The 19,327-nt window shown below is 42.6% G+C and overlaps 1 protein-coding gene across 1 annotated transcript in view; it reads left to right on the top strand.

Annotated features, from left to right (window-relative positions):
• Window positions 1-19,327, top strand: part of TMEM38A (transmembrane protein 38A) — a 30,512-nt gene that overhangs the window by 9,875 nt on the left and 1,310 nt on the right. Inside the window, exons 2-5 of the mRNA XM_056552072.1 lie at window positions 7,398-7,554; window positions 15,151-15,335; window positions 17,152-17,239; window positions 18,343-18,460. Of these exons, the coding sequence (XP_056408047.1) occupies window positions 7,398-7,554; window positions 15,151-15,335; window positions 17,152-17,239; window positions 18,343-18,460 (548 nt within the window). The remainder of the gene's footprint in view (window positions 1-7,397; window positions 7,555-15,150; window positions 15,336-17,151; window positions 17,240-18,342; window positions 18,461-19,327) is intronic.

The following is a 19,327-nucleotide window of genomic DNA, read 5'->3' as shown; positions in this document are numbered from 1 at the left end:
AGGCACCTGGGTAAAAAATATTCAAATGAGCTCACCACACCCCCTATACAGGTAGTGTGTCCTGCAACCAGCTCCGACTCCAGTTAAGAAGTCTCAGAACTGATTGGGATTTTATGCCAAGCCAGAATTCTCTCCGGGAAAGAGAACCCATCTGCAGACAGCTGTTTTGGGGTACTTGCCCCTCGTCAGTACAGAGCAGGGTAATCTGGCTTGGCTGGGTGAGAGGCCTCTGACTAGCTAAACGGGATCAGTATTTTCCTTGGGGAGAGGACGCCACTCCTGACGTGAGACGGAGATTTAAGTCGGCCATTTGCACTCCGCGGGCACCTGTAACCATAGCTGTATAGCTGTCAGGCACAGCTCAGCCCAGCTAGGAGCAGGGACTTTTGTCAGTATATGCTCTATGCACCGCTGTATCCTGTATGGCTGGCAGAGATAAGTAGTAATGTTGTGCATCACTACTTACCTCTGTAGATGCTGCAACTATGCCCAGAATCCTGATGACCAGCCTTATCTAGGTTATTTACACCCTTATTTCCTGCTGACAGGGTCACTTTAATGACTGTTGCATGCTATATTTTTATAGAGCATTGTGATTACAGTACCAGGTCAGAGGATAGCTTAGAATAAATGGACACCTGTGTGTGAGGCCACATTGCCCCTCAGTGAGGGAGGACCATGTTTGAGGCATTTGTTCTGTGGTGATATAGTTACAAACAATAGAAGCTGCCAGGAGTATGGAAAGTAAAGAAGAGAGCCTGCATATTCTATGGAAGGAAATGGATCAGAGGCAGCGTTCTGCCAGTCAGGGAAAAAAAACAAAACCTAGTATTTAGCCAGGGCGTTAGCTGGCAGAAAGTTAAGTAGGGCAAGAACTGCTGTTGCCAAGTAGAGTGGGGACTGCTGTAAGAGCTGGGCATTGTGTTAGGCTAAGTTCACATCTGTGTCAAAACTCTGTTCACAGAATCCACTCAAATAGCAGAACATCCTTCAAATAAACAGACACCAGAAATGAATTGGTCCGGTTACATTAAATGTGCAATGGATTGCCTGTTTCAGTAGTTTTTTTCTCATGAGCCGACTTTGATAAGGAGCTCTAAACCCCGATGTGTTCTTAGGGTATATTCACTTTGCAGAATTTCTGCATGCAGAATTCCACACAGATTCCGCATGCAGATTCCACATCAAATTGAAGCCCAATAGACTTCAATGGGATTCCAAACCCATCAGAATTTCAGCATGCGGATTCCGCATGTAATCCGCACCGATTCCGTGCAAAATCCGCACAAGGCAGAAACCACCCAAATTAATGCGGATGTGTGAATATACCCTTAGCCTAAGCTGCCATTGTAAGGTGTACACTGCATATACTGACATGTCTACTGTGCAGTGCATTTCTGTTACAGTGTAAATTACTGATAGGTCACTGGTGGATGAACTTTAAAGGGATTTTCCCATCTGACAACATTGTACTGCGGTCCCAGTTTTCTAGATGGAGGTTTGGGGGTTTGTTGCACCAGCGTTTTTTCTGTGCAAAAAAAATAAAACCTGCAAAGAATCCAGAATACAGTCCTAGGAAAGAGTCTCCTAGGACTGTATCCACCTTTTCCAGCCCACCGGAGCACCTGAAAGCTGAACTAATTCATGCAGGAAAAGTCATCAACTGCCGAGCCGAGAAGTTCGTGATGAATCGAATTTACTGTAGGTTTGCTCATCTCTAATCCAGAATGCAGAATTTTGACTTGTGCTGTGGATTACAAACATGCTTGATATCAGTTTTAGTGTTGATGTTATGAAGTTATCATTCTGGGGGTTTATTGGGATTTTTTTCCATGCTCATGCTCACTAGTTTTGCTTTCTGAAAGATGCTTGGGGCTTAGCAGGAGTAATATTTATTATTTTGTGACTTTTTAATAAGTTGTTACATTTTTATGCACTCTATTCAATTGGTGGTGTAGAAATCCACATGGCGAAAAAGTGATCTGAAAAATATGACACATTTGTCATACATTATATGTCAAAAATATGTATCCAACATATGATATCTTGACATAAAGGGAAGATGCAAGCTATAATAGTGGAGTTAAAAAGGTGCAAATGATAACCCCCCCCCCCATAGTTTTTTTTTTTTTAACTCAACATGCACCGCATTCTGCAGCAGAATATCTGCAACAAATGTATACCAGAATTCTCATCTTTAATGTGGAATTCCTGCTGTGGGTTCTGTGCAGGAATGCTTTGGATGTAGTCTCAGGTTGAAAGTCTTGGTATTTGGGGATTATACATTGAATACTAGTACCAGCTGGCATGGAGTGCTGCCAACTTTGCTTTTATTGGCTGGAAGCCATTACTTTACAGTAGGACCATACACATAATGATTATCACTAATGGTCACCGTTGAGCAATAATACAGTAGTTATCGTAGATGCAAGAAACAGTTTGGTTGGCACCTCTACCTGTAAACCTGTAAATGAACTGCTCCTATAGTTGGCAAGCAAGGAGTTGAATAGCCGGCTCACGGCTGACCGGCTGTGGCTCCCGATGTTCGTGCTCGTATGTCTGCACTGTTGAAATAAAGGACATGTTTTTACTGCATCCCGGTGAGTGACGTCCCTGATTACTTCTCCACTACTTAATACAGTAGTTATGTTTATGTCCATCATTCCGGACATGCTTCTCACAGTTTTGACTTTGTGTATCTTTTTCTCTCTTTATGACTTAGATGGTCCCTGACAGGTGCTTCTCAGCCTCTGCTCTGGTGCTGACCTATTGACTATTTTTAGTTCTGTATCAGCTGTCCGTCATCCAATATCACCCCCGACATTGACATTACTGCATTCTGCTGCTGGTGCAACACTCCCTTGAGAACTTGTGAAGTAATTACGATCTCACTGTCAAACAAATGACATGTTTGCTGAGAGATTATTTTTTTTTTTTTTTATAAGATCATTCATACAATGATAAATACACACATCTGCCTAAAATCTGTACTGTAAACAGTATTTGGCCAAGTTGACACCATTTAGTTTTGGTGCAGTTTATTTTAGTTAAAAGCAGAAATATAGACTGAAAGGGGGGAGACAAATGTGGTGCGGGGTGTGATGAGGGCAGATGTTGTTACCCTCAGGGCAGATGTTATTAACCCTTGATATTTGTGATGCCAGGGCGTGGTTATCTTCTACACCACCTGAGGTATGACTGCTGGTTCCTGGGCCAGGCGCGGGGCAAAAAACCACTCTGATGCAAGGTTATGGAACAACGGCAGCTTTACTGAGGCAGACAGATGTCAAAAGTCTTTACAGCTCAGTTAGGCAAAAGGAGATGACCAGTGACTTTAGGAGTCTTGCGGGCTCACTGGGACTTATAATGGACTTGGACTCAATTATGCAGTCCCATACTGTCTTTAGACTTGACAGACTTGACTATGCTGACTAGACTTCTCCCCTGTATTTGCTTTTAAGGCTTTGACTTTAACCTGAAGGGGGTTCACTGTTGGTGGAAGCGTGGCTGCGTGGTTAGGCCTTGGTCTCCCCCAGGACACCAGACACTCTCAGGTCTTGATAGTACTGTAGCTCAGCAAGGTCTAAGCTGAAACCAAACTTGCTCCTCCCAAGTATATAAGGGAGCAATTTGGAGGACTCCCACAAACAAATCACCTGGTCACTGGCACCTTCCTTGGTTACACAGGCTTAGTAACAACACTTAAAGGCACATTAACATTAATATAATACATTAACTCTTTGCATGACAGACTGGGTGATGAGAGTCCTGAGGAGTGTGGAGGCCAGGGGACTGGGACTGAGTCAACCTGATAGGACCAACTGTGTACAGAAGGGCCACTTCTGTGCTGGGCCACCACACAATGAAAATGTTAAGGGTGAGATCAGATATAGAATAATGTCTTGCAAGTGGGTTTTGCTAATGATTTGCTGCAAACTGTTATACCCACTGTGAAAACTTGTGGCAAATCAGGCACACAGCAAAGTATAAAAAATATATTTTTCAACATGCTCTTAAGTCTGCTCTGGTAAAATCTGCTACATGTTAGTGAGGCTTTTAAAACTTTATTCGCATGTTTTATACTGTAATTTGTGGCAGATTTTTGGTGTGGAAGCTGCAGTGGAATTTGGTAACAAATATGCCTATACATTGCCTTATATGTCTATGCCTAAACTTGGCCTTATACTTTTATAACTAAACTTGGCCTTATACTTCTATGCCTTAAAGGGGTACTCCACTGGAAAACATGGATATATTTTTACGTGGGAACACTAAATAAATGACACTCTGCTACAAAGTAGTGAGTACACAGCCTGTATAACATTGTTTAATGTTGTGTCCCCTCAAAATAACTCAAAGGCTCGGAAAAAGGAACCCAAATGAGGGGTGGACTTAACCTTTTGTTAATTGTAAAGAAACTCAGCCATAAAGACCGGGTAATAATGTCCACTTTTAATCCCTCACTAAGAATAATATTAAAACGTAACTTTTAATTCAAACTGATAATTGTGAGCAAAAAAAGGGGTGAAAGTTAAAAACCCAGCACTCTAGTACACCTCTCCATTCATTGTTCATGGTCGCTCTTTAGCGTACAGTATCACAGTTTACCTGAGTACTCCTGCAATGTGTTCCCAAGATTACTGGTGCTCATGCTGAACTTAAAGAGTAGCTATCACTAAATTTCCCCATTCCCCCCCCCCCCATCTGTCCCTGACACTAACTACATCTATCCCTGTCTTTATATTTCTACAAATCCCCATAAAAATACCTTATGTTTAACTGCTGCAGAAGTTCAGAGTTGAGCTCTCTGGTGAGGGCAGAAAGTGGGTGGCCCCGGCAGGCACAACGTCAACTGAAGCCTGGCCGGGGCTCGCTTCCGCCTGTCTCCTCTCTCTCCTGCAGCTCGCACGCTGCAATGAATGAGGAGAGGAAGATGCAGGGGGGCGGGGATATTTAAATTTCGCGAGCGCTGTACTCGCTCCTTGCCTGTATAGGAAACAGGCAGAGAGCGAGCACAGCGGTCGTGCGCGTGAAATTTAAATATCCCCGTCCGCCTGCATCTCCCTCTCCTCATTCATGTGAACGCGCGTTCTGGACCACACTGTGCCGCGCTGCCCGGCCAACGTTGGTATGAACGAGCTGAACGTCAGGGAGGGAAAAGTAATCCTGAGCAATATAAGGTGACACCTAGTGGCCAGGTTTACACATTTAAACGTAAAAAAAAAACCACATATAACACGATTTAAAAAAAAATTAAATATATTAGAAACATTTTTTTTTACATAATCTATTTAATAAAACTTTTTTTTTAAATGAGAGCAACCATTTAAAATACAATCACAATGACCCCCCCCCAAAGCCACGCAGAGGTTTTTTTTTAACCTCTCAATGTGACATAGTAAGCCACACCTCTAGTAAGCAACCAATGGTACTACTTAGAATATATTGACAAAACTAGAAGCCTATTAGAAAGCTCAAAACATCAGCCAGTAGTCAATGGACCTGTCCACCACACTTATATTATAGTATCCAATAGGTCCACTCCCTATCTATAAAGAAAAGATTGCCAACATTGGTGTACCTCACACAGGAAACTACGTCACCTTATTCTTCCCAATCAGTGCAACCGCAAGAACTTATCTATGTGAAGCGGGTCCGAGATCGTCTGTACCTGCATCCCAATATGCGCAAGTGCAAGAACTTATCTCTGAAGAGGGAGTCCGGGTCCTCTGCGCCTGCTATCAGGGCAGAGTATAGAATTTATATTTTATACTCTGCCCTGATGTTAAGATCTTGCGCATGCACTAGACGATGTGCAGGCTAAGAGGATCACGGGCTACCTCTTCAGAGATAAGTTTTTGCGCTTGTGCACATTGGGGCGCAGGTACAGAAAATCTCGGACCCGCTTCAAATAGATAAGTTCTTGCGGTTGCGCTGATTGAGAACAATAAGGTGACGTAGTTTCCTGTGTGCGGTACACCAATGTTGGCAATCTTTTCTTTATAGATAGGCCAGTGGACCTATTGGAGACTATAATATAAGTGCGGTGGACAGGTCCATAGACTATTGGCTGATGTTTTGAGCATTCTTATAGGTTTTTAGTTTTGCCAATATATTCTAAGTAGTACCATTGGTTGCTAGCTGGAGGTGTGGCTAATGATGTCACATTGAGAGGTTATAAAACTCTCTGTGCGGCATTGTTTGGAATCATTGCCCCATAACCTATAGGATGTCGCATCTAGTGACAAAACATGTTAGGGGGGGGGGGGGGGGCATTGTGATTGTATTTTAAGTTCAGCATGAGCACCAGTAATCTTAGGCATGCACTGATACTGTACGCTAAAAAGCGACCATGAACAATTAATGGAGAGGTGTACTAGAGTGCTGGGTTTTTAACTTTCACCCCTTTTTTGCGCACAATTATCAGTTTGAATTATAAATTAAGTTTTAATATTATTCTTAGTGAGGGATTAAAAGTGGACATTATTACCCAGTCTTTATGGCTGAGTTACTTTACAACCTTCAAAATAACTCAACACACAGCCATTAATGTCTAACACTTGCAATCAAAGTGAGTACACTTCTAAGTGGAAATGTATATATTGTGCCCAAAGTGTCAATATGTTGTGTGGCCAGCATTATTTTCAAGCACTGCCTTTCCCATCTTTGCCATGAAGGCCATGTTGAACTTCCAGTGACCAGTAGTAGAGATTGTGAAAGAGAGTGTGAGAACACCAAATTTAAGACACCTGCTCTCTATTCATACCTGAAACACTGGAACGCTAACAAGTCACATGACACTTGGGAGGGAAAATGGGCCCAATTTGGACATTGTACTCACTGTTGTTGCCAGGGTTTAGACATTAATGGCTGTGTGTTGAGCTATTTTGAGAGGACACAACATTAAACACTGTTATACAGGCTGTGCACTCACTACTTTACATTGTAGCGGAGTGTCATTTCTTCAGTGTTGTCACATAAAAAGATATAATAAAATATTTACAAAAATGTGAGGGGTGGACTCTCTTATGGGAGATACCTCATATGCAACTCATGATCCATATTGAAAACATTATAAATACAGTATAAATGTATTATGTCTCAATATGATGGATACATTAATCATTGTATTCTTTTTCTCACATATATAAATGTATTATGTCTTAATATGATTGATACATTGATCATTTTATTCTTTCTCTCACATATATAAATGTATTATGTCTCAATAGGATGGAGACATTGATCATTGTATTCTTTTTCTCACATATATAAATGTATTATGTATTAATATGATTGATACATTGATCATTTTATTCTTTCTCTCACATATATAAATGTATTATGTTTTAATATGATGGATACATTGATCATTGCATTCTTTTTCTCACATAAAGGTGCTGTGGCCCTCTCTAGACGCAGTCCTGTAGCCTCCTGGTTGTGTGCCATGCTGTACTGCTTTGGTAGTTACATACTGGCAGATGTCTTGCTTGGAGACTCTCCCATCCATTATTTCAGTAATAATGCCAATATACTTCTTGCTTCTGCAGTCTGGTAAGTGTTTCTGTGTTGAATTCTATATACTTCTTTGTGTGCGGATGTACAGTGGGTCAAAAAAGTATTTAGTCAGCCACCAATTGTGCTAGTTCTCCCACTTAACCTGTTGGGGACGGAGGGTGTACAGGTACACCCTTGCATCCTGGTACTTAAGGACGGAGGGCGTACCTGAATGCCCGTGGGAATTTCAGTCCCTGCTGGGCAGTGACTGGACCGGGATAGCTGCTGATATCTAGAGATGAGCGAACTTACAGTAATTCGATTTGTCACAAACTTCTTGGCTCGGCGTTTGCTGACTTTAGCCTGCATACATTAGTTCAGCTTTCAGGTGCTCCGGTGGGCTATCTAGAGGTAATAGGAAAAAAGCCCCCCAAAATTTGTAGCCCCATTTCTTCTGAGTAAGAACATACCCCATGTGTGGATGTAAAGTGCTCTGCGGGCAAACTACAATGCTCAGAAGAGAAGGAGCGCCATTGGGCTTTTTGAGAGAGAATTAGGCTGGAATTGAAGGCCATGTGTATTTGCAAAGCCCCCATGGTGCCAGAACAGTGGACCCCCTCCACATGTGACCCCATTTTGGAAACTACACCCCTCACGTAATGTAACAAGGGGTGCAGTGAGCATTTACACCCCACAGATGTCTGACAGAAACATTTTATTTTTCATTTTCACAGCATACTGTTTCAAAGATCTGTCAAATGCCAGTGGGGTGTAAATACTCACTGCACCCCTTATTAAATTCTGTGAGGGGTATAGTTTCCAAAATGGGATCACATGTGGGGGGGGGGGGGGGAGGGTCCACTGTTCTGGCACCATTGGGGGCTTTGCAAATGCACATGGCCCCCGACTTCCATTCCAACCAAATTCTCTCTCCAAAAGCCCAATGGCGCTCCTTCTCTTTTTTTTTTTTTTACTGTTCTGGCATCATGGTGGCTTCCTAAATGCGATCAGCCCCCCAAAAACCATTTCAGCAAAATTCGCTCTCCAAAAGCACAATGTCGCTCCTTCCCTTCTGAGCCCTCTAGTGCACCCACAAAGTACTTTACATCCACATATGAGGTATTTCCTTATTTGAAAGAAAATTGATTACAAGTTTTGTGGGGCCTTTTTACCTTTTACCCCTTGTAAAAATGAAAAAAATTGGGCTACAATAACATTTTAGTGTAAAAAATTTTGATTTTGATTTTTTTCTATTCTCTATTTGCTGCTATTCCTGTGAAACTCCAAAAGGGTCAACAAACTTTTTGAATGTCATTTTGAATACTTTGTGGGGTGCAGTTTTCATAATGGGGTCCATTGTAGAGGATTTCCAACATAAAGACCCTCAAATTCACTTCTAAGTTCGAAAAATGCAAAATTTTCACATTTTTCCTGAAATTCTTCACCAAGAAATTATGCAAGTATCAACGTAAATTTACCACTAACATAAAGTAGAATATGTCATGAAAAAACAATCTCGGAACCAAATTTTAAAGTAAAAGCATCCCAGAGTTATTAATGCATAAAGTGATAGAGGTCAGATTTGCAAAAAATGCTCCCATCCTTAGGGTTATAATGGGCTCTGTCCCCAAGGGGTTAAAAAGATAAGAGAGGCCTGTAATTTTCCCCATAGGTATACCTCAACTATGAGAGGCATGATGAGCAAAAAAATCCATAAAATCACATTGTCTGATTTTTAAAGAATTTATTTGCAAATTATGGTGAAAGAAAAGTATTTGGTCAATAACAAAAGTTAATCGCAATACTTTGTTATATACCGTTTGTTGGCAATGACAGAGGTCAAATGTTTTCTGTAAGTCTTCACAAGGTTTTCACACACTGTTGCTGGTATTTTGGCCCATTCCTCCATGCAGGCGTATGCCAGGGTTTGCTTGGGGGTACGTGAAGTGCTGACAAATAGCGGCCATGCATTGGCCAGCATTTGTCAGCGCATAGCCGTGGCAGCTCACTGTACAGTACCGCGGCCCGAGCTGCTACTGTAAGTGAGCTGCGTGTTTGCCGGGGAGACATGTGACCTCCCCTGACGTTGGGCGAAGTTGCCGCACAGCGCAGGAGGACGTCAGTGCGGCCCCACTGAACGGGACACGCTGCATGAAGGAGCAGGCAACGGGACAGCAGGACAGCAGGTAAAACAAAAAGAAAAAAGTTAAAAACAACTGTATGGGCTGGAGGGGGGACTGTATGGGACAGAAGGGGGACTGTATGGGATGGAGGACAAGGCATTAAGATGGAGGGGGAGAGGGATAATGTCGGAGGGGGGCATGTGGAGTAATAAAGCGCAAGGCATTAAAATGTAATGCCTTGTGCTTTATTACTCCTCATTCCCCCCCCTCCACCATTATCCCTCTCCCCTTCCATCTTAAGCTCTTTTGCCATTCCCCCCCCCTTCATCTTAATCCCCTTGTGCTATTATTACCCCCTCCCTCTGATCCCCTTTTTCCATATCTGATAATAATGGCACAAGGGGATTAAAAGGGAGGGGGGAAAATGGCAAAAGTGGATCAGAGGGAGGGGGGAATAATGACACAAGGGGATTAATATGGAGGGGGAGGGGGCTATGGTTATCTGCTCTCCATCTTAATCCCCTTGTGCTATTATTCCCCCCTCCAATTTAATTCCCTTGTGCCATTATTATCCGATATGGCAAAAGGAGATCAGAGAAAGGGGGAATGGTACAAGGGGATTAAGATGGAGGGGGGGGGGGGGAAATGGCACAAGAGGATCAGAGGGAGGGAGGAATAATGGCACAAGAGATTAATCCCCTTGTGCTATTATTCTTCCTCCATCTTAATCCCTTTATGCTATTATTCCCCCCTCCCTCTGATCCCCTTTTGCCATATTGGATAATAATTGCACAGGGGATTAAAGGGGTACTCCGGTGCTTACACATCTTATCCCCTATCCAAAGGTTAGGTGATAAGATGCTTGAACGCGGGAGTCCCGCAGCTGTGGACGCCCGTGATCCCCGTGTTCGCTCCGGGTCTGATTATGGTCGACTGCAGGGCCGGCGGCGTGTGACGTCACGCCTCCGCCCCCCCGTGTGATGTCACGCTCCGCCCCTCTATGCAAGCCTACAGGAGGGGGCGTGATAGCTATCACGCCCCCTCCCGTAGGCTTGCATTGAGGGGCGGAGCATGACGTCAAACGGGGGTGGAGGCGTGACGTCACACGCCACCTGCTCTGCGGTCAAGCGTAATCAGACCCGGAGCGAACACGCTCCGGGGACTTATTACAAACGGGGTGCCTCGTGCATGATCACGGGCGTCCCCAGCTTGGAGGCGTGACGTCACACCCTGCCGACCCTGCGGTCGAGCGTAATCAGACCCGGAGTGAACACGCTCCGGGAACTGATTACAAACGGGGTGCCGCGTGCATGATCACGGGCGTCCCCAGCTGCGGGACTCCCGCGATCAGGCATCTTATCCCCTGTCCTTTGGGGGATAATAGCACAAGGGGATTAAGATGGAGGGGAAATAATTGCACAAGGGGATTAAGATGGAGGGGGAATAATGGCTCAAGGGGATTAAGATGGGCGGGGGGGGAATGCATTAGTACAAAGGTAAGAACAAGCCTTTTGTCCACTGGTACCCCTCGCGCAAGTTCCGCGCGAGGGGGTACCCGCGGACATACTTTCAGCCTTTGGGGGTACAGTTGCCAAAAAGTTTGAGAACCATTGCTCTAGAGCAGTAATAATGTTTTGGGGCTGTCGCTGGGCAACACAGACTTTCAACTAATTCCAGAGGTTTTCTATGGGGTTGACATCTGGAGACTGGCTAGGCCACTCCAGGACCTTGAAATGCTGCGGTGGGTTTGGGATCACTGTCATGCTGAAAGACCCAGCCATGTTTCATCTTCAATGCCCTTGCTGATGGAAGGAGGTTTTCACTCAAACTCTCACGATACATGGCCCCATTCATTCTTTCCTTTACACGGATCAGTCATCCTGGTCCCTTAGCAGAAAAACTGCTCCAAAGCATGACGTTTCCCCCCATGCTTCACGGTAGGTATGGTGTTCTTTGGATGCAACTCAGCATTCTTTCTCCTCCAAACACGACAAGTTGAGTTTTTACCAATAAGTTCTACTTTGGTTTCATCTGACCATATTCTCCCAATCCTCTTCTGGATCATCCAAATGCTCTCTAGCAAACTTCAGATGGGCCCGGACGTACTGGCATAATCAGGGGGACACGTCTTGCTCTGCATGATTTGAGTTCTTGGCGGCGTAGTGTGTTACTGATGGTAGCCTTTGTTACTTTGGTCCCTACTCTCTGCAGGTCATTCACTAGGTCCCCCCTGTATGGTTCTGGGATTTTTGCTCACCGTTCTTGTGATCATTTTGACACCACAGGGTGAGATCTTGGTGGAGCCCCAGATCGAGGGAGATTATCAGTGGTCTTGTATGTCTTCCATTTTCTAATAATTGCTCCCAAAGTTGATTTCTTCACACCAAGCTGCTTGCCTATTACAGATACAGTCTTCCCGGCCTGGTGCAGGTCTACAATTTTGTTTCTGGTGTCCTTCGACAGCTCTTTGGTCTTGGCCATAGTGGAGTTTGAAGTGTGATTGAGGTTGTGGACAGGTGTCTTTTTTACTGATAACAAGTTCAAATAGGTGCCATTAATGCAGGTAACGAGTGGAGGACAGAGGAGACTCTTAAAGAAGAAGGTACAGGTCTGTAAGAACCAGAAATCTTGCTTGTTTGTAGGTGACCAAATACTTATTTTCCACCATCATTTGCAAAAAAATTCTTTAAAAATCAGACAATGTGATTTTATGGATTTTTTTTCTCATTATGTCTCTCATAGTTGAGGTATACCTATGATGAAAATTACAGGCCTCTCTCATCTTTTTAAGTGGGAGAACTTGCACAATTGGTGGCTGACTAAATATTTTTTTGCCCCACTATAGTAACAAATCGTGTTAACTGCATAGCAGCACAATGCATATGTATATAAATATGGCTTCAGATCTCCGTTGGGTTTATCCTATGCAATTTCTTCCAAATTGGACCCTGTTGACTGCTGTCATACAGCAAGATATCCCAACTCAATCCAAACAGGAACAATGGCCGACATTTATCATTGTCTTTAGACTGTTTTTTGTGTCTACAAAAGGCACTTTCTTGTGCCTTTTGGTTTACACATTTCTACTGATTTTGAGTTGCAATCCACTAATTTTGGCAATACACATGATATGGAAGGGTTTTATCAACTGCGCCTTTTTGTGAAAAGGCGCAAAAAAGGCACACTGCCACTGAAAAGTCTCTAAAACGACACCAGCCCAGACTTAGCTTAGCTTTTTGGTGTATGTGAAGAGAGAAATTTCAGAAAATGTGACGTGCACAAAATGTATCAAATGCTCTGTGACTATTTAATGAATTTGGTGTTCCTACACATTACCAGCACACAAAAAAAAAGGTGTAGAAAAATGCTTCACTTACACTACAATGATAAATGCCGGCCAATGACTCAATGAACAATCCTCCAAAAAACACCCTTTTTGGTGTACAAAAAAAAAAACCAAACAAACTGAGGACTCGTTTAATGTCCCCGATACCATGCCCGATACCTGGTGCCACTCTGCTGCCCCGTTCTTCCATCCTCCTGTCTGCATCATAGTGTTCCATGGAGGAGCATGTGACACACACGTCACTCCGCCTCCTCCCCTGTGCCCAGCGTAACGCTACGCAGGAAGCAGAGTGATGTGTATGTCACATGCTCCTCCATAGGACGACACCATGCGGACCGGAGGAGGGGAGAACGGGGGTAGCAGAGCGGCACACCAGCACCCGAGGAGGTGAGCTGCCTGCAAGGAGGGGGCTGCTACTAATGTCTAAATGGGGGGGGGGGGGGGCCTGCTGCTGTCTAAAGGGGGGGGGGCCCTGCTGCTTTCTAAAGGGGGGCCCTGCTGCTGTCTAAGGGGGGCCCTGCTGCTGTCTGAAGGGGGGGCCCTGCTGCTGTCTAAGGGAGGGGGGGCTGCTGTTGTCTAAAGGGGGGGCCCTGCTGCTGTCTAAATGGGGGGCCCTGCTGCTTTCTAAAGGGGGGGGCCCTGCTGCTGTCTAAAGGGGGGGGGCCTGCTGTTGTCTAAAGGGGGGGCCCTGCTGCTTTCTAAATGGGGGGCCCTGCTGCTTTCTAAAGGGGGGGCCCTGCTGCTGTCTAAATGGGGGGCCCTGCTGCTGTCTAAACGGGAGGGGGCCCTGCTGCTGTCTAAATGGGGGGGGGGGCTGCTGCTGTCTAAAGGGGGGGGGCCCTGCTGCGGTCTAAAGGGGGGCCCTGCTGCTGTCTAAAGGGGGGGCCCTGCTGCTGTCTAAAGGGAGGGGGCTGCTGCTGTTTAAGTGGGGGCCCACTGTCTAAAGGGGGGCTGTGGTCTAAAGGGGGGCTGCTACTTATGTCTACAGGGGGGCTGCTGTAAACAAGGGGGGCAGTTGTCTACAGGGGGGGCTGCTACTAATGACTGCCAGGGGGCTGCTGCTAATGTCTGCAAGGGGATACTACCTACTATTAAAGACAATCTTACAGCAGAGTAACCTGCACTAACTTGAATTTATAGGTAGATTGTGCAGGTGACCCGGTTTCTACCGCTGCTCACCATGTGATCATCGGTCTCACCACCAATGCAAATTCCCTGTTCTGTCCAATGGAGAAGAGAGAAATCTTGGCTCATACTACACTAGCCACCTCCATTGTACACAACAAGGATCCAGAAACCTGGTCACCCTGCTGTCAGATTCCCTTTAAAATATAAGTACTCGTACTTGGTATCAGCGAGTACTAGAATTAAAGTATCAGTACTCGTACTTGGTCTTAAAAAAATGGTATTGGGACATCCCTAGTTAGAAAAAATTATAGAATTACCTTTTTCTACTTCACTAACATTTGCTTTATGTAAGCAGTGATATTTTTGGTGCTTTAGCTGCTGTCTTCTTGAATAACATAATAATGACCACTGTATGATTGCAAATAGAATGGCTACTTGTTCATATAATGGTGCGGTCGCTACTCCAGGTGGCAGTATACATTTTTAGTATAACAAATGTGTGGAAACAAAGGCTATGCAATGCTTCCTGGATACAATTACTTTATAGGTAGACTGTTGAGGCACATGGCACAATTTTTTTATCAAATGTTCACAAAATGAGTAAATAAATGAATAAAAAAAATGAATAAAAAAATTCTAAAGCCAGATGTTTGCTGGGGTGCATTACAACCAGTGCTTCTTTTACATTCTTTTGTATTATACTTTTCTTTTTATTATTTTTGATGTATTTTTGGTCCATGCTCTATGTAGGTTTGCTAGTGTCTTACCATCTAAACTGTGATTTATTTTTTTTATTTTTTAAGCCATAAAAAAATGAAAAAAAAAAAAGTGCCTGGATGTCTAAGCCCATAGAAAAGAGACCTGAACTCCTGGATAGTAAAGGAATGGATATAAATAACACAAGATAACCAAAGTCTTATTTTATAAATGTACAAATGTACATGCAATGATGACATACCTGTATACCCGTACAATCGCGGCTGCAGTCAGTTACTGGCCTCAGGGGTATATGGAATAAGACCAGAAAATCACTGTATGCTTTTCTCATCTCTGCAGGTACCTCGTGTTTTTCTGCCCTCTGAATATCTTCTACAAGTGTGTGAGCTTTCTACCTGTAAAACTTGTTCTTGTTGGCATGAAAGAGGTAGTCCGTGTAAGGAAAATTGCCATCGGAATTCACCATGCCCATCACCACTACCATCACGGTTGGGTCATCATGGTACTCATTGGATGGGTAAAAGGTATGCATTATGTAAGGTTTACTGTACATAGTGCTATGAACAGGATGAGATCTTGTGTGTGATTTAGAAAGCCTTTCCTCTGTGTTTGTATATTTTAGTGTTCTTACTAAACTGAACATTTCTACTGACCATATATTAGCAGATTATTGCTATTTATATGTGTAGTATATGTGTAGTTTTACTATTGTCAACCATAATACTGTGGGTAAAATGATATTCTTTTTACCACTAGATGTCACCATAGGTAAATATTTTATCTTCTCAATAATATACAGTGCAGTTCATGTCTGCCATTTACTTGTAAAGGAAACCACAACCCTCTGCTGTTGAGGGAGACAACAATGACCGTGTCAACAGTGCGTCATAAGCTTAACATGATATATGAAATACTTACAGGTATTGATATATTACAAGTATAGCAAACAGATGGACAGCAAAAGTATATAGCAATGAATACTGATGGCCAGAATGTGTTACTAAACAAAAGGTCATGCCTAACCAAGACGCTTTCTTTCTATGGGGAGCAAAGTACAAATCTGGATGGTAGTTAGGCAGCTCACGTGATCTATAGATTTTTAAAAGCAGTTCACACTTTAAACTCAGCTTGACTGTAAAACATTACAGAAAGACTAAGATAAGCTGGCACCATGGCCAAGGACATTTAGTTTTGCAAAATGTAAAGTAATGCATCTAGGCCACAGTAATCATATTAATGCACATTAAATGGAATAAAATAGGATAACAGAACAAGGACTTGGGTATTCTGGTTACAAGAAAGCCTATAACACTACTCAATGTCAAGCAGCAGTTACAAAAGCAAATAACATTTTACAGCTCATACAAAAAGAGAGCAAAACTTGCAATCCCAATGTAATATTACTCTCTATAAATCTGATGTAAGATCATATGTCCTTTATAAGATTCAGTTTTACATGTAGGGCACCTGGTCATGAGTCTCTACAGCTTCCCCCCTCCCCCACTCATCTGCAAAGTTTGGCCGGGATAGATGCAGCCCATGCTGGCAGGCTGGGTTGCTTAGCCAATCGTACAATGCTCAGCGAGTTCCATGTACGAACCCTTTTTTAACTATTAGGATGGAACTAGCTAGGCGTCATACAGTTGCCCTAACCGCCCAGTGTGGGCTGCATCTTTCCATACCAAGGTTTGCAGGAGGGCAACTCTGAAGGTAGACTTTAAACCTGTGCCTGTGTACATGCATAACACAGGTTTAAAGCTTCTGCAATTCAGTGGTCATATTAACACTGCTGTCTTCTCCTTTGCCATCTACACAGCGCTCAGTGAGTGCAATTCCAACGTTTCTATTAGATCCAGTAATAATGTGATCGCTAGGTGCTCCTCAGCATAGCTGTAAAAAATAAAATGTACAAATACAAAAAATATACATAAAATACAACTGTACAAAAAACCACACCATCTCTGTCAACAAAAACCATCACCATAGCGTGCCCTGTGCACCCAAGCTTATACATATTGTATAATAATACGACCCAAACTAACTAGGAAACCCATTTTGATCATTTTTATTCCACTGAAATGTAAAAGATAAAGAACTATAAATTAATAGAAATGTTTACTTTTTGCCAAAATTACCCCCAATAACACTAGAAAAGAAGAAAGCATTTCTAAATCATGTGTCATGAATAAGACACAGAACATTATGCGTAGCCCAAGAAATAACGTAAATAATGAATACTCATAATGGTGTTTCATGCAAATTGGAATAAAAAGATAACATATTACAGAGTTAACTGCATAGAATTACTTTACCTTAATACTTTTTTTTTTTTTTTTGTAGGTTCTGGTGTAGCACTGATGTCTAATGTGGAACAGCTTTTGCGTGGTATTTGGAAGCCGGAGACCAATGAAATTCTTCACATGTCTTTGTAAGTGGGCATTTTATACAATTGTATGTAGCGGTATCCGTATAGCTTTACCTTATTGAAGAACGGTAGATGTTCTAGGGCTAATGTAAAGATTCTCACATTTTAGACTCAACACTATTGTGCGCTTTGTTGAATCATGAAATCATGTGCTACTGTTGAACAATGGGAAAATCCTTCCAGTTATGAACTTTTATCAAAGTTTTTACAAAGACTTCCCAATAAATAATTGTGGACCTCTATAACTTTTAGGCCTCCTTTACATTTGTCCGGGATCATTTCCCTCTGGCACTGTAGAAAATGCTGATCCCATTCATTTTAATAGGACAGTTCACACACGTCTCAGTTTGAACGCTAGATGATTGTACTCGCCAGACCGGCACCGGACAGGGGAACGCATCTTGCTGAGTTCCTCTGTTCGGTGTTCAGAAACACTGGACGCCAGATGCTAAACAACTGATGACAACTTATGGACACCAGACATATGTAATCCTAGCCTTAGATATTACTCAATACCCTATCTAGCAGGATGGCTCCTAGTGGGGGAACCTGCTTCTGTTAGCTCAGCATTCCCCAATAATATGGGCAGAAGATATATAATTATTGTATAAGAGATAGAGTAGGAGAGAGTGAATCCTAAATTGGGGATTGATTATAGAATAGAAGGACATTAGGCCATTTCCCTAATCGTCTAATCTTCAAAAACAGCCTAAATTCCCCGTCTCTAAGTCTTCTATAAGCCACATACGTATAATCCAAATATACTTATCTCCTGTACAGCTCACCACTCCTGTATCAGGTCAGCACATCAGCATCAGAAAACAGGTGAACAGAGAACCTACAGACCATTAGCTGGGAAATCCTGACTCAAGAAAAGTTTAGCCCTAATCTTTAAAATCCCTAAGATCTTATTCTTAATACATAAAAAAAAAGTTATCTATTTAGAACAAAGAATACAGAATTTTAAAGAAGGCAGCTATATTTAATTTTTTGAACAAAACTTGCTTAGCTAACCCAGTAGTAATTTAACCTGTTTTTGTGTTATTATTATTTTTTTAAATTTCAATTAATTTACTTAAGCTGTAATGTTTTTTTGTCCTCCACAGCCCAACCAAGGCCAGTTTGTATGGTGCCATCTTGTTCACTCTACAGCAATCCCACTGGTTACCTATTTCCAAAGCATACCTCATCTTTTTCTTTACTCTCTTTATGGCTACTTGCAAGGTATTAATCTAGTTTGTGAATCAAAATGTCAAGTGTTACTTCCTCCCTTAGAATTGTTCCTCATAGGACAGCCCAGATAAAGGCTATAGACAGAGTTGGGTATTTTCTATTTTTTTTTAGAAGTGAATGTATTTAGTGAATTTAAAAAAATAAGAACAATGGGGGACATGTATCATTATTTGTGTATGGTACAAGCATTTTACCCCTTTTCCCGAATTCTAAATTATGTGCAGAAGCGCTAAATTTATCAATCAAGTGCAATGAGCTTCATAAATTGCGGGTAAATATAGTAATCTCCTCAATCCACTCTTTGGAAAATAGAATCGATGATTTAGAGCATCTTGCTACGTTAAGTCCAAGATGGCTTATATTTGCGCAAAAAAAACAGCTCTTGCGGCAACATTTTTGGTGTAAAGGAAAAGTGCGCAGTTAATAAATCCATGCGTACTATATATATGGCACTCCAAGGTACCCTGATTCAGCCACATCTGGAGAACATGCTCTACCAAAACGTGCGCAAAAAAAGGGCTTGCGCAAAATTTTGCGCAAAAAATGCACACATAACAGGGGTAAAATCGTTGATACATGTCCCCCAATAATTCTATTAGATGTTTATTATACATTTTGGACTGTACATAAGCTGTCAAACCATGGTCATGGTAAAATCTGTCAGAGACCAGCTCAATAGTCATCCTTTACTCTCTGTTACTTAACAACCATGTAAGCCAATGTATGCTCTTATCAAAATAGACCAGTTTTAATTTCCCACAATGCATGTCCTGGATCAAAGCAATGAAGACTGGAAATAATGTTATCCTGGTTCTCTGTATAAATTGAAGTTGAAGCTTAATATCAGAGGAAGCTTTT

Source organism: Hyla sarda, chromosome 1, assembly GCF_029499605.1.
Source record: "Hyla sarda isolate aHylSar1 chromosome 1, aHylSar1.hap1, whole genome shotgun sequence".
NCBI classification, from domain to species: Eukaryota; Metazoa; Chordata; class Amphibia; order Anura; family Hylidae; genus Hyla; species Hyla sarda.
Note: the sequence above shows the minus strand (reverse complement) of the source record. Positions and strands in the feature narration are given on the sequence as shown.